The following is a 14,936-nucleotide window of genomic DNA, read 5'->3' on the forward strand; positions in this document are numbered from 1 at the left end:
TCAGCAAAAAATGAGGCAATGGGATCAAGAGGCCAAGATAATTTTTTCCCACTGATTTTTGAGCTGCATGAGCAAATAAAGTTGCAAGCACTTGAGTGAGTGGTCTTACTCATGTTCTAATCAGCTGAAAGACAAAAATAACGTCCTAAAGCAACCATGGAAGTGAAGTAAAAGTTGCTATCGCCAAGTAATAGTGCAGACATATATAACAGTCATGTCAAATTGACAATTAAAAATAGCAAATTAAGAACACTGGTTGTTCTAAGCTTGTGTACCTGTCTGTATCACTATGAGGATTGTAATGGCCCTGGTCCTTCAGCCAGGCTAATTGGTCTTTAAAGTACTTCTCCATTCTCTCATGCAATTCTTTCCACCACCTCTCTATCTAAAAATAAGTAAATTGTATGTGATGTCATGGATAATGTTTCTTAATATTTTCTTATTTTAACTAAATAACCATTCTTGGCACACTTAAAATACCTGTAGACTTCACGTTGCATTAAATTTTGAGGACCACTTCTCTTCTGAAGTACAGTCACAGAATTTCAATTTTCATTGTTTAGCTGTTATGAAAAGGTTTCTGAATGTGTTATTACATTCGGGTCAACATATTGCTCACCGTCAGTTTGTCTACAAGGGGCCATTATAGGGAAATATCAATACAGTGGTGAAAGGGTCCCCTAGGTAGCACTGTGTGTGGTGTTGGTCAGTGTTACACACCTGATTTGAAGTTGAAGGGCCATACACAACAGTATTGTGTGGATCCATATCTCCATGATGTCGGCGTAAGACGGAATGTATAGTGGCCATAGTACCGGTCTCAGTTCCCTTGTCAACTCTAAGTAACGCGGGTATAACTTTCGTTTGAAGTAGGTGTTCCAGATACCATTTTCCAATTAACTGTGGATCGGAATTTGTAATCCAAACTTTTAGCCAAAGCAGCTTCCTGCTTGCAGTATCCATGCAACCATATACTGCTAAGGGGAAAGTGGAGTTTTGGTAACCCATGAGTTTGTCATGGCCATCTAAAGAGTGGACCCAGTTGGCACCCCGAGTCGTGAAGTTTCCTTTCCTTCGTTCTTTCTTAGCTCCAACACCACCGCGCGCTTCGAGTCCTTCTGGGTCCAGTTCGTACATAACATCATAAACTTTGTCTCTCGTAACATTAAGCCCATATTCTTGTCTGATCTTCTTATGCATTGCTCGGTAACCTAAGAGCTGACCGGGGCCTTTCAACTCGTTCTCGACAGCCTGCGTAACATCATCAACCCCAACGCTATTGTTATTGTAGTAAATTTCGAAGTGACGAAGCCTCCTGTCAAGGCTCCGGATGCTCCACGGGTATTGTGGAAAATCACGTTTCAAAAAATCCAAGATTTCTGATCTTTGCAAACTTTGCTGCACATATCGAGACATAGCGTCCTTAAGATTATCATCATGGACCCAAGATGCCATACGACCGTCCACCATTTTGAAAGATTTGGTAAACGTACGTATGGCGTGATGGGAAGATTAAATCTCGCAAGGTACGCTGGTAGTGGCAGCGCTCGGCCATGCCAAAATTGATTATACTTTGCAATCGAAAGTGAACGTAACTTTTGATATGGCCGAGCGCTGCCACTAATATTGTTTTACATTCTTCTTTAAAAACATATTTCATTTCAGTTTACCTACACTTTGCCCTCTATTTCGCTAGCATTGTGCTTTAATAATGCTTTAACTTTAATTCTGAACCGTGTTTGACTTTGCTGCGCACTTGCATTTCGTTTTACGTCGGCTTTCACTTTGCGTTTTATTTGCATTTTATTTCCCACTTACAAGTAATTATAGTTTAATTTCCATTTTACTTTTATTTTAAATTAGCATCTGTTTTGTATTCCAAATCAATTTATTTGTAATTGATATCGTTATTTTGAAGTAAAATACCACCAAAAAAATTAGTGGCAGTCCTCGGCCACCATACATTGTTACTTTCAACCAACAAGAAATCTGCCTGCCTGAATCGAGCAGGCTGCATAAATTAGCTTTCTCGCAGTAGCAAAGAAGTTGTGCGATATGAAGTGCGATCGCATTAGTGGGACATTTAACTAAATACCGTCAACTGATGAAATCTTGCCTGATCTAAACCATAGTGGCATATACAACACGCAAAATAGTCAACAGCCTTAACGAACAAAGTCAACGAAGAGAGGGATAAACGCAAACATCGATCTCAAGAAACAAAACACTCAGTCGAATTGATGTGCACGGCAGTCTTCTTGAAGGGAAGCGACACCAGTCTCTGGCGAAGCCAGACAAAATTAAATTTTTAAATAAGCCGAAGCAAAGCGAACTAGCAAAACATAAACATGGTGTCAACACCACGCACACCATACAACATCATGTGCGTGACCTTTGACATGACCGTTGCTACACCATAGTCAAACAGCTCTGCTCTACTTTTTTTAAAAAAAGAAAGAAAAAAAACTCTTCTATAGAACACAACATGTAATGTCCTTCCCCAACAATAATGTGAAACAAAATAGGTTGGAGGACCAAAATTAAAAGAAGTTGCGAAAACGCCACAAATTCTACGAGCCGTAGGCGTCATGTGGGCCTGCCTATGATTGTCATCAGGTGACATTTCCGGCCACCTGAAGCGCCGCAAGAATTAAATTATGAATTTACGTCACAGACATGCTTTGTCGCTCACGCGTCCAGCCGTCTCTTCTCGGGGAGGAACGTAGACCTGACTCGAGAAAGCGGCGGAAATCGAGCCTATTCGCTAATGCTCTAGCCGTGAAGTCAATTCAAATCTTCGTTTTCTTTTTGCGCTTTACGTGATGGCTGTATCTCCTTTCTTTTAGATCCGCTACTGGTCCTTATTGAGTATGTGCCGTACGGTGATCTGCTGGGTTATTTGAGAAAGAGTCGTGGGCTCAATGACACGTATTTTAATAACCCGGATAGAAAGCCGGAAACCAACCTAACTTCAAAGTAGTTGATGAGATATGCGTGCCAGATAGCTGACGGGATGGCTTATTTGTCGTCGAGGAAGGTAAAAACCTATAATAATTGCAATTCAGTGACTGAAAGGGTATTTTCGAAATAGGAAATTATTTAACCCAATAGCAGTAAAGCAGATTAACTAAAAACGACATCTGTTTCAGATAATCCATCGTGACTTGGCGGCCAGAAATGTTCTTGTTGGTGAAGGAGAGAAATGTAAGGTGACAGATTTTGGGATGGCGAGGAATGTTCAGCAAGATGATATTTACACTAAACAAAGTCGAGTGAGTACATAAGCCTGACCGAATGGGACTACTGATAAACATCCGACGAATATTTAACAATTATTCCATGAGACCGCGTTGGATATGAAGTGATTAATAACCAACGAGCGCGTAGCGCGAGTTGGTTATGATCACTTCATATCCAACAAGGTCGAATGGAATAATTGTTTTAGTATATTCTCAAATCGGGTTTTTGCCGCCGATTTTTATTTCAACAATTTTACAAAGCGGTGAAAAAAACATACAACTTCCGGTCACATGCGCGCCGTGATCACCTGATTATTACATCACTGAATGAGCTGAATGAAATTTGACAGCTTCACAAACGACAAACTGTGGTCAACTGTTAAACAAAATCAACCTTGAAATATTCAACCGTTCAAATGCAAGGGAAAAAGACCGCTTCGGAAGCTTTCAAGTGTTTAAATAGTGTTCAAAGTTCAGGAAGATTTTCCTGATTCTCCGCCTCCGTAGTAGTTGTGAACTTGGACATTGCAGTTGAAGAAAACCTGCGGAAAGCTTCTTCGCTCGCTTTGCCGAACCTCGGTGTTTACGAACTGATTTTGGACTAAAACTGTCCCTTCACTTTGAGGTTGCCGTTCTTGCTGGCCGTGGCATTGGTTTTCTTTCTCAGCTGCAGAGATACCAGTGCATGGGGAAGCTTCAGAGGCTCCGGCTGAGACAAAATCACTGAGAACGTGCGACATCTTCTTTTGCTGTTCTATGGATGGGCGATCATTGTACGATTCCACCGCCTGGTCTGATCTGTGTCCCGTAACAGACTTTATGTGTCTGGTTTCACAGTTATGGTCAGACAGAACTGTAACTGCTGTCGCCCTGAGGCAGTGGTTGGTTAGATGGGGCTCTATGCCAGCTCGCCTGCTCATATTTTTCAACATGTTGTCCAGCATGCTCGAGCCAACCGGCGAGTTGCAATACCAGATTTTGTCATCTGTTGGACTGAATTTCTGACTTTGGCCGTCTCTTGGTTTTTGGAAAAGAGCTTCGGAACTCGGGTTCAGGTGATGTAGGTAGTTTTTGATTGTTTTCACTGGGCACCTCTGAGAACCAGCAACGGCAAAGATCTTCGCGTCGGATTCATCCTCAGAGTCTCCAAGGCCGCCTTGATGATTTTTTGTGCTGCGCAGTGAACCAGGCTGTCGTCTGTTTAACTCAAAATACTCGACACCTCTAGGCGTTGTTCTTAGGGAGAGCATTCCAGGGTTCAACTGCCGCTGATTTTCTCTTCCTCGTCGTCCGAAGAAAAGGGTGAGATAAAACCATGCCGTTCTCTGCAGTTGGGCTGGATTTTGACTGTCGGCCGGCCCAAGTTCGCCGCTTTCAAAGAGCCTCTGGATTTGATCTTTTGACACTACTTTCTTATGGACAACTCCAGCTATTTTACCCGTCTTTCTGAGATCCTTTACAAAGGCATCCAAAACTTTATTGGCTTCGGTAAACACAGCGTCGGAGATGATAGAAAAAGGCTTGTTGTTTGGTGGCGAGCGAAGAAAGCGATCTATGGCGGCTCGAATGGACTTCATGGATGTGTTTTTGTAATACCTCCCGTCTTTCTTCCTTGCGGAGGTGTAGAAACATTTAAGGCATTCATTTAGCTCCTCTTTGGACATGTCTTCAATTCGTTTCGAAAATTTTGTGGCAACAGGACTTGACAGCCATTCTGTAAATAACGAGGTAAGAATTTTTGTCGTTGTTACGAATAAATTATCAAAATATCGACAGTGAACGTAACAATTGTTGCTAGTTTTTGAGTAAAACTCCCACATACGTACCATTAAATATGTTCATGCCGAACTTTGTGGCTTTCTTCGTTTTTTCTGGGATAGCATTGTCTAATATCTCTTGAAGTTTAGAGGGAGACAGCTCCTGAAACCTGCCAGTATCGGCCATTATGGAGGGCTGAAGTTAAAAACTTCGTGCGGAAAATTTTTAAACTTGGCGCATTATTTTCCATATTAGGTAAAACTCCGACTAATGGCTCATAGTCGGAGTTTTTGAGCCAATTAGAGAGCTAGAAATGCAATAGTCGGAGCTGAGAATATACTAACATAGGATAGCGTAAAGACTTCTGGTTAAGTTGTTTATTTATTTATTTTTCTCTCAGGGCCGGTTGCCTGTTAAGTGGACTGCTTATGAAGCTTTGTTATATGGAACATACACAACACAAAGTGACGTGTAAGTGCTAAACAACGACTTAACAACATTTGTCTCCACGTGCAGTTGTTTTTCAAGGGTTTATAAAAGCTCATAAAGGATAAGATTTTTACCAGGTGCTCATAAACGCTTTTGATTCTTTTTAAAAAACCAATAATAAAAAAGACACTGGAGTTTCCTGCTGAGCGTTTCGCCTGTAGAAAGGAAATGGTCTGCCGCTAGAGGCAAAGAAAAATCTTGGACTCCTTGGAACTCCGATCCCCACAAGCAAACTGTACAGAATGACCTTCGAGGTTAGAGACGATGGAGAGGTGGGTCGACGTTTAAACCAAACTAGAATGACTGAGAATAAAAGAAAGAACCAAGGGAGGTCACTGGTTTTGAAAATTGACCGAGGAACATAAGGCTAATTAATTTTCTGTGATAATATCGTGATGGTTGCCCAATATATATACTTCATGGAGGGTGCATAAGGAAACGTGAGTGGAGATGTTGAAGGTCTCGTGGTTTACTCATAAATTGTTGCTCAATATTTGTACAAATTTGAGCAGCCATTGCACCAAAAATACCCAGACATGCCTAGGCCCGTTATGAACCGTTTTTTTCCCCTCCCCCTCTCCCTCCCGTTTTGATTGGATATTCACGTATTCCCTTGACGGCCCAAAACACGCGTTTCGTGTAGAGTTGGTAAAAGCTATTCACAATTAAAGAAGTTTATTCTGACATAATAACTGGATGCAATAATTCTTAAAGCTATGAAAAATGTTTTTTGACCGCAAGTCTTGATTTAAAAAATATATATCTAGATCTATGACAAAGCGATTCTCTAAAAAGATCGAATTCTTGGAAATTACAGTTTGCTCAACAGACTGAGAAACATGACTGGCAATATCAACAAGGAGCTATTTTTCAGAAAGACATGCTGTTTCGTTTCCGGAAAGGTATTGAAAGTCTGAGAAAGGTCGGGGTTTGGATATCTTGTGCATGAGAAGTCCTTGGGTGAGAGGGATATGTGCTAATGCGCCGCTTTGCACCACACTGATCTGCTCAGTTGTCAGAGCCTGGGGTTTTTCGGTCAGGTAAGGTTTAGTACTGAACCTATTGTAAAAGAGAAAGGGCCAATTAATTTAAGTTGTCCACACATGTATCAGCTATTACAGTCAACGCGCTTCGAAATGTATTTTCTTGTGATACTTCACTTTGACTCTGCCCTAGGGGAGGGGGGCTCCCTTACATCGGCTATATAGGTATGTCCAACGTCAGAGGGACGTGTTTTTTAAGACATTTTAGTCAGAAGTAGAATATCGATTTTGGTAATTTTGGTTTCAAACTGGGTATGGTTTTTGCACTCTAGTCTTGAATTCGGTATGTTTTTTTTAGAAGAAGCTACTTTTTTCATCATTATCGATAAGACCAGCAACTAAAGCCATTCACAATACCTTTAACATCATTCTGACCTAGAGAACTACGGCAGGTCTGAAACAGGGTATTAATTTAAGGGTCAGGCCATAAATAGGTTAGAAAAATCGCAGACTTTGGTCTTAAATAGGGTAAGTGCTTTGGGTAGCGGGCCGCACAGCCCCGCCGAATTTTTCAGAAATTCAAAGTATTGTGTGTGAGGCTAAATAAAGCTGACAGGCAAAAGCATGTGGCGCTCTACGTTTCGTTGTCAGTGACGCAGTATATTTTTCTTTTAAAAGAGGACGCCTCATGTGTGACGACACTTTCGCTTGAATATTATGAAGCTAAAATACAAATGCTATCGGTGTTTTCATGGAAACCAGCTCTTGAAATGCCGCGGTATGTCGAAATACAAATTTTCTTATTTTTAAAATTGCGCTCTAAGAAGTAAAGTTACTGGAATTGTGGCGGAAAATTCGAGAAATTCAACTAAATCTGGAAAATGTCGACACCTGCCATATGAAGAAAACCTCACAAAAAAGCCACATTGTGCCTATTTTGCAATATACCAACGTTAATTAAATTACAATACGATGAATTAGTTACCTTCCACAATATCTCGTATCTGTAGTATCCTCCGAACGCTCCAAGTGCGTGTTCTTTTCCCGTAAACAGCCACAGAAAAGGGGCGGGATTGTTATTCCTGACAAGTGTTCTGATTGGCCAAAATTATGTCGCCGTAGTTGTGATCTTAATCACATTTAAATCAAGCACGGAAACAGATATCTTCGTTTCTCTAGAATACATCGTTTCAGTAAGACTTAGGAACATTTAAGTCGCCAATTATTTCCACCTGCATGACATTTTAATTTCCTTTTCTTTCCGTGTCAAGAAATAAAATTTAGTTTCGAGAAGTTATTTTTCTTGAACATGTTTACCTTGTGAATTACAAGCGTTACTGGCTGATAACATTCATACTTACTATGTCAATAAATCACTCTGAAACGGAAAACAGTACCATTTCTTCGTTGAACTAAACAAAACGAACTGCTTCCATGGGCTTAAAATATCACATTAGTGGAGAAATCGCGTGGTCTGGCGATCTCTCTACCTCCAAAATAAACTTCCTTTTACCATTACTATCCGAATAGAAGCCCAGTGTATAGTTTTCTTGTGTATTTTAATAACGAGAAACGAGAGTTTCAGTCGTAATTCCCCATTTTCGAATAAAGCAGCAATTGAAATGTTCGGAACGCCACATTTTCTTGCGATGACCCAATTTCCACCGTATTTACATTAACAATTACGAACTTTACTCTGATTGGATATTACAAATCACTATGTAAATAGTTCACCCCTGAACTGAAAACAATACCGTTTCGTTTCTGAGGAAACGAAACAAAAAGCCAAGCAGTGGTGGCTTTAACAACCCTTGTTTCCCTTCATTGTTTCACCAACTCCTTGAGGAGGCAGCGTGGCCGAGTGGCTTAGGGCGCTGGTTTTGTAGTCCGGAGGTTCCGTGTTCAAGGCCTCCACCCTGCCACTTGCGGGATTTGTTTCTCAGTAGTTCCGAGTTCAAATCCTCGGTCACGCTTTGTAAATAGCCATCTGGTTTGCCTCCTGCCAGTTGGGATTATTAACTGTTACGTTTATTTGAAATATTGTTTCCTTTGTTTCAGTAAACTAGCTGGCCTGTAAACTAGCTGAGCTTAGTGCTTGTATAACTAAGTGCATGACCACTTTTTTTACAGATTTACATTTACAACTCCTCTTTCCGTACAATTTTTTGATACCAGTAATGTATTATTTATGTTGTCTGTTTTGGCAGTTGGAGCTATGGCGTGCTGCTGTACGAGATTCTCACCATAGGTAGGTTTAGTTACACAACATTTACATTTAAGCTATAACTGAGTCGTGCAAACCATCATGTTGCCTGTGTTTATCACATCTAGGTGGATCTCCTTATCCAGGAATAAACCCTCGTCAAATCGCAACGAAACTTCAGGAAGGATTCAGAATGCCGAAACCGAAACATGTCGATAACAAACTGTAAATACATGTCTTGTTACCCATTTTTTTATGTGAAGCATAGTTAGCCGATGTGTGCACTTAAATAGACAACGTTGTGACGCAATAACACGGTAAAAATGGTTGCCAAAACACGAGCAAACAGATCACTGGCAACGCGCTGGCGTCATACTGTTGTCTTCAGGGGAATCTTTGCTGAGATCATTGTTTACATTTTGCCTTTCTAGCACCCTTCTTTATACAGCTTATGAAACTAATCGGTGAAAGTTTTAGCTCTTTGGGTGTAATATTGAAGTGATATTGAGTTTCAAAAACCGCAAACCTTTTTTTAGGTTGTAAATGTCCCGATGAGCCCATATAGTTTTTGTATAACTTTGGACTTTTTAAAGCCGCGTTATACATCAAGTCTTCAATAAATCAGGTTCTTTCTATCAGAAACTGAAGCGTTTGGTAAGGAAACAGATATTGTAAACAAAGATCCCGCTATTTAACAATTAGACCCGTAGCCCGCAAGGGCTACGGGTCCATAGCCCATGAGGCGAAGCCGAATGGACTATTGACCCGTGGCCCTTGAGGGCGGAGGGTCTAATTGTTTTAGTATCACCCAACTAGTCGGACAGAAAAGGCAACAATAAAGTTAGCAAATGCAAGTTGAAGAGATATTTATTTGGGAATAAAACGAAAGAAAGCGTCACGCTCGATTGCACCAGGATTTGCATTAGTCCACTAGTTGGGTGATGCTAAAAGAGATTATACAATGGCTAGCTATCAGCTATTTCTTTTTACCAGATTTGTTAGCGAGACCCATAAACATTATCTTTAAAAAGGCTAAAAGGTTTTACTGTCGGGCGTACAAGATGTCTTTTTTTAAGAATGGATTCTACAGGTAAATTTCTAACAAACAAAATTTCGGTTGAATCATGAATGCCATGTGGTCGTTTGAATGATTTAATTGTAGTTACAAATCGTCTTTCCTCTCCTCTTGCTGTTGCTAAAAGTTTTTATTTGTTAGATACCAGACTATGGTAAAGTGTTGGGAAGAAAATCCCAGCGATCGACCAACGTTTGCCAAACTAAAGGAAACGATGAAAGAAATGGAAAGAAACCACAAGGTAAACTCACCTGAAAGTACTCTTTGTAACCTGTCATTTATGTTCAGTAATGCAAATTTGATGATGTTTATTTTCCCTTTGGTATTAGTTTGTAAGTTTTTAGTTCGACTTTTATCACAGCTTTGCATCCTATGCCTTAATACATGCATGTAATCCAATGAGCACTCACGTAAATCAATACTTTGCTCCAAGCAATCACTGTTTGTTAAAGTGATCTGCCGCATGGTGATAATTGCAGTTTACAAAAATGTAGTAAATACACTGATTGTAACGATGTTCAGACGCGGCGGAAAGGTTGCAGGGGAATATTTTTAAACAAATTTTGGATATTCTAGAGTTTTTATTCATTATTCTTTTAAAGATTATTCTCTACTGTTCATACTCAATTGAAGTCAACCATCAGACCATCAATTCATTTTTTTTCATTTGATTATGAACTCAAGTCTTCTTTTGGGTGCATACTCGATCGCCTATACTTCCTTCTTTCCGATCCGTAGTGATCCAAAATTAACACTGTCTGTGATCTAACTAGCGCCAGAGGCTTTCTTGTTTTCTGGCTTATACTTTGTCCCTGAAGAAAATATCATTATATATAGTTTTTATTTTGAGTCATAACCGGTTTCGTTGTGTCTTCAATTCCTGAAACATGGTCATAAAAACCCGCGTACAGAAGGCCGAGCTGTTTACCACTGACAGGGCTCTGTTACCTCACCCCAAAATACGCCCGAAATATTGCTACGAAATTCTCCCGAACACTAAGCTATGAAAAGGCAAATGTGTCGGAAATGGGTAGTGCTGGGTTACGTTATCAGTTTTCACGTCAGTTTCGTCGACGACCGGTAAAATTTATAGGAAACGACGACTGTTTACTTAGGCTAAAACATCAAGACTTCCAAAATATAATTGAAAACCTTTTTGCAGCTGGGGTTCAGGCTTTTTGATAATTATATAATGGATTGTGTTTTTACTATTCGTTTTTAGCTTTCTTCTTCTCTGTGACTGTCAATTTGCCCGTGAAAATAACAGCTTACTTATAATATGATTTACCGTTCTGTTACAGACCTACGTCAACCTCAAAGAGTATGACAACACTTTGTATGCAAATATTGAGGATCTCGCAGCTGAATGACTGTTTTATCGGCTGACTTGGCCAATCAAGACGCTGCTTTTTGAATACTTTTGATTGCCAGGCCTGCAACAATAGCTCAGCTTTGTTCTGAAAAGCTTGCTCCCGCTTTTGTTGTGGGTGCCCGTGCTACAAGCTCACAGTAAGACAGTTGTGACTCTGGATAGGCATTAACATTTACGACAGTTCAGTACTAATAAGGGCCTCAGCTACAGAGAAAGTAAAAGAACACTGTGATTTTGTAAAGATAGTTTTTAAAATCGTATTAACTTACATGTAGTTTAGTGTGGAAAGTTTAGAGTAGATATTTTATTTGTGATACTTAATCTCGTGGTCAAGTGTCCTCATTCTTCAGGAGAGAACATCTGGTGGAGTCGAATTCGTCATCGTGTGTTAGGAATGTGACACGTTAAGCAGTGCACATGCTCAGTACTTTCGACTACGTTCCAGATTTATCTTAATAATAAATCTAATAAGAGCACATTTAGAGATACATTTGATAATGAATATTAAAAGAATAAAACTACGACGTTTCGAAGTCATCTTGATTCCATTATCAAGTAAAGGTGTTAGCTGTAGTTTCAAGAGCTTGTTGCGAATGCCAATACTCAACAGGCCGTTCTTCGCAAACTTCACAAGTTTATTTTAAGATCACAAGGTTCGCTTTCCTCTCTCGCTCTCACACGGCACTCCTTAAAACTTAACGAAACCTAATTTGATTGGCTTACAACCTTTTCTAAACAGTTTCTTTGATCACGGAATATTACCTGACACGCAAGCTTACAATCTGGTGCTGATTAACTGGTAATCATCGACTGAACTAATTGAGACTATCAGGCACGTGCTTCCGATTTCTATTATTCCTAGATTCCCCGAATCACGCAACTTAAAAATAGGATAAACTGTCACACAATTAAATTGGAACTTTCATGACAAGCTAGCACCACTACTTGAAATGAAGTCAAGATGACTTCGAAACGTCGTGGTTTTATCATTTTGATAATAAATTTACCTGTAAAAATCTCAATTTACAGAATAACCAAAGAATGACTATGTCCTCTACCGATCGGTTCTGAATAAACCAACAAGTTTGATGATATTCGTTCAATAAAGTTGAATGCAGCGGTTACCCCATTTTTGAGTTATTTTTTTGTAAAAAAAAATACCTCTTAGTCGGCGCGTCGGCTATGTTATGGACGGGTCAATGGATGAGTCAGTCAGTCAGTGAGTCAGTGAGTGAGTCAGTGAGTGAGTGAGAGATGTATGTATGTCACACCAATCAGATTGGATCTACTATAAACAGCCAATCAAATTTCTTGTTGTAAAGGTAAATGGTATGTGAGAAGATTTGATCCCGATCCAGTTCAGAACGGCCATATTTATTCTTCTATAAAAGAGGAGGAAGTATTCATATATTGGGTTTACTTCGACATTTTTGTGGGTTAGGCTGAGGGTTTTAGTTGAATGAACGAGATGAGCCTTGAGGTTTGAAACAGTTCGTGAGTTAGTAGTATGCAAATGCAACGAGATATTTTTATTTCTAGTTACAAAGGTAACTTGATACTTTTGTTTTTCACAAGGAGTAAATTCAATTAGAGGTCACGAATCGACGCTTATAGTTCTTAGGACGTGTTTTAGAGGGGACGAGACTTTAGATTTGAAACAGTTCTAACGTTTACAATAGTAAGTGCGGGTAACGATTGTTTTGTTCTTGTTGCATGCAAATATAACGAGATATTTTTTTTTTTTAGTTACAAAGTATAATTCAATTAGAGGGGACGAATCGTCACAATTCTTTCCCACGAGATGTTTGCTATCTTTAGTAACAAATGGTAACTCAACACTTTTGTTTTTTATATGGGAGTAAATTCAATTAGAGCTGGCAAGTTATCGGCTATTGTTTCCAGGATATTAAACAAAAAAGAAGCTTTCATTTCTGGACGGTTTTTACGTCTCTACAGTAGCAATTTAAAAGTTTTATTCGATGACATTCATTTCAGTCCGATATTTTTGAAGGTAAAAAGTATGAAAACTGTTCAAATGTTCTTTGAAGACTGCGCGGCACCAAGTTAAAGTGCAATTTAATTAAATCAGACTTTCAACGTGTCAGAGGTTTTTTTCTCTTTCTTTCTATTTTCGGTGAAGTTGTGTTGTGTTGTGTTGTGTTGTGTAAAAAGGTAAACTTACGACTCGTATAAAATGCGAAAAAGTCTCTAAATTAACTTGAGTATTTTTGAGCAAAAATTTCACTTGAGGGTTGGAGGGGATATGTGATGGGTGAGTGAGGGAGTTATGCATGTGCGCGTGTCACACCAATCACAGTGCGGGTTGTATCAAAGAACGAATCAAATTGCCTGTTAGAAAATAAGATGGTATCTACATTAATCTGGAGACGTGTGAGATTACTGTAGTTTGTTCAGTCAAACATTTTATGGCTTACTATTTAATAATAATAATAATAATAATAATAATAATAATAATAATAATAATAATAATAATTGTCGCGGCTAATCGCCGTCGCAAAGTACAGCAACGACGCAGCTCAACAAGGTCGAACCGAAAGCATACATTGGCGCCTCTGGCAGCCGCTATACGGTCCATGTGTGACCTTGGAGCACAGCTTACAGCCAGCTGGAATCAGCTGTATGTTGGTTTTTGCTGAGGGGGGAAAACTGGAGAACCCGGAGAAAAACCCTCGAAGCAGAGAAGAGAACCAACACAAACTCAACCCACTTATGGCGTCAGGTCTGGGAATCAAACCCAGGCCACATTGGTGGGAGGCAAGTGCTCTCACCACTGCGCCATCCCTGCTCCCCCAATTTAGCTATCTTACCATGACCGATGTAACATCCCAACCAAAAAAACTTGTCAAATTAACCAAATCATTACAGTACCATGAATGCTCCAATCTCCGACACTTCACACAAAAAAAATAACTCTTGCACGCCTTGCGTGCCTATGTTATAAGCTCGACTGTGAGAAATCTAGAGAGTAATTCAGTTTATGTCTCACATCGAATTAACATACAGACTTATCGAGTAACTCCATACATTTTTTATTCCTTTTCGCTCTTGTAGCATCGCACGGGTTGTGTCAGGAAAGTTACCCGACATTCATCGCGTCTCCCCAGTTTTCCAGCTAAGCCCTAATTGGCACCGCGATGTATTTTTCATTCATCTCAGTTCCTGTTTTGCTAGAAAATGTCCAAAAATAAACTATAAACCGGGAAAATCTTTCTCTAAACCTCGACCATCTATAGACTAAAGCTTCTGAAAAACCTGATACTAAAGAGTGAAAACTCTCTGTACAAACGTTATGATGTCATAGCCGAGGCTTTCGGGCTTGCTCAGTAGAATGAGATGTATCCTGGATATAGGTGTTTTTGTTTTACGGCTTGTAATGGCGGGCTTTCTGGACATTATTAAAACCGTTGTGTTATCATCGTTTGGTGTCGTTTAGGAACCGGATACTGCGTTACACTCTATGTAGACGCCGAGGATTTTGCTGGAAAAATTATATATTGCACCAGAAATTTCATATGGCGGCGTTATAGACGCTGAGTTAATCTGTTTGCTCATTACATTGATCAGCTTATATAGAATGATTTAAGATTCAGCAAATAGTACAAGTTTAAGTGCGAGCCATGTCTTAACAACCCCCTTTCCACCCTACTATTAAATTTACGGCCGAAATATCGGGGAACGAGATTACCGTCCTTGATACAGTGATGGTTAAAGGAGAAAGATTAGATGTTTTTTTTCCTCTTATTTAGTACCTTTTTTGTGTCAAAAGCAGCCCACTGACAAGCTGATTCCACTAGTG

The 14,936-nt window shown here is 39.7% G+C and overlaps 5 protein-coding genes across 5 annotated transcripts in view; 2 read left to right on the plus strand and 3 right to left on the minus strand.

Moving 5' to 3' along the window:
- LOC145492362 (uncharacterized) overlaps nt 1–1,800 on the minus strand; it is a 2,753-nt gene extending 953 nt beyond the window's left edge. The window contains exons 1-2 of the mRNA XM_081471804.1: nt 721–1,800; nt 276–385 (exon numbers count right to left, since the gene is read on the minus strand). Of these exons, the coding sequence (XP_081327930.1) occupies nt 276–385; nt 721–1,470 (860 nt within the window). The 5' untranslated portion in view covers nt 1,471–1,800. The remainder of the gene's footprint in view (nt 1–275; nt 386–720) is intronic.
- The window catches only part of LOC145492428 (uncharacterized), a 456,732-nt gene that overhangs the window by 228,186 nt on the left and 213,610 nt on the right, over nt 1–14,936 (minus strand). The gene's annotated exons all lie outside the window — the stretch shown is intronic.
- Nucleotides 1–14,936, plus strand: part of LOC145492562 (uncharacterized) — a 58,811-nt gene that overhangs the window by 21,538 nt on the left and 22,337 nt on the right. The window lies entirely within an intron of this gene.
- On the minus strand, nt 3,713–5,329 carry LOC145492351 (uncharacterized protein KIAA1958 homolog). Its single transcript, XM_081471789.1, has one exon. The coding sequence runs from the start codon at nt 5,066–5,068 to the stop codon at nt 3,713–3,715; it is 1,356 nt and encodes a 451-aa protein (XP_081327915.1). The 5' UTR covers nt 5,069–5,329.
- LOC145492510 (tyrosine-protein kinase receptor Tie-1-like) lies at nt 5,402–11,883 on the plus strand. Its single transcript, XM_081471973.1, has 6 exons — nt 5,402–5,758; nt 6,304–6,526; nt 8,677–8,717; nt 8,801–8,897; nt 9,889–9,988; nt 11,049–11,883. The coding sequence occupies exons 2-6, from the start codon at nt 6,432–6,434 to the stop codon at nt 11,115–11,117; spliced, it is 402 nt and encodes a 133-aa protein (XP_081328099.1). The 5' UTR covers nt 5,402–5,758; nt 6,304–6,431; the 3' UTR covers nt 11,118–11,883.

The sequence above is a fragment of the Orbicella franksi genome, chromosome 7, assembly GCF_964199315.1.
Source record: "Orbicella franksi chromosome 7, jaOrbFran1.1, whole genome shotgun sequence".
NCBI lineage: Eukaryota > Metazoa > Cnidaria > Anthozoa > Scleractinia > Merulinidae > Orbicella > Orbicella franksi.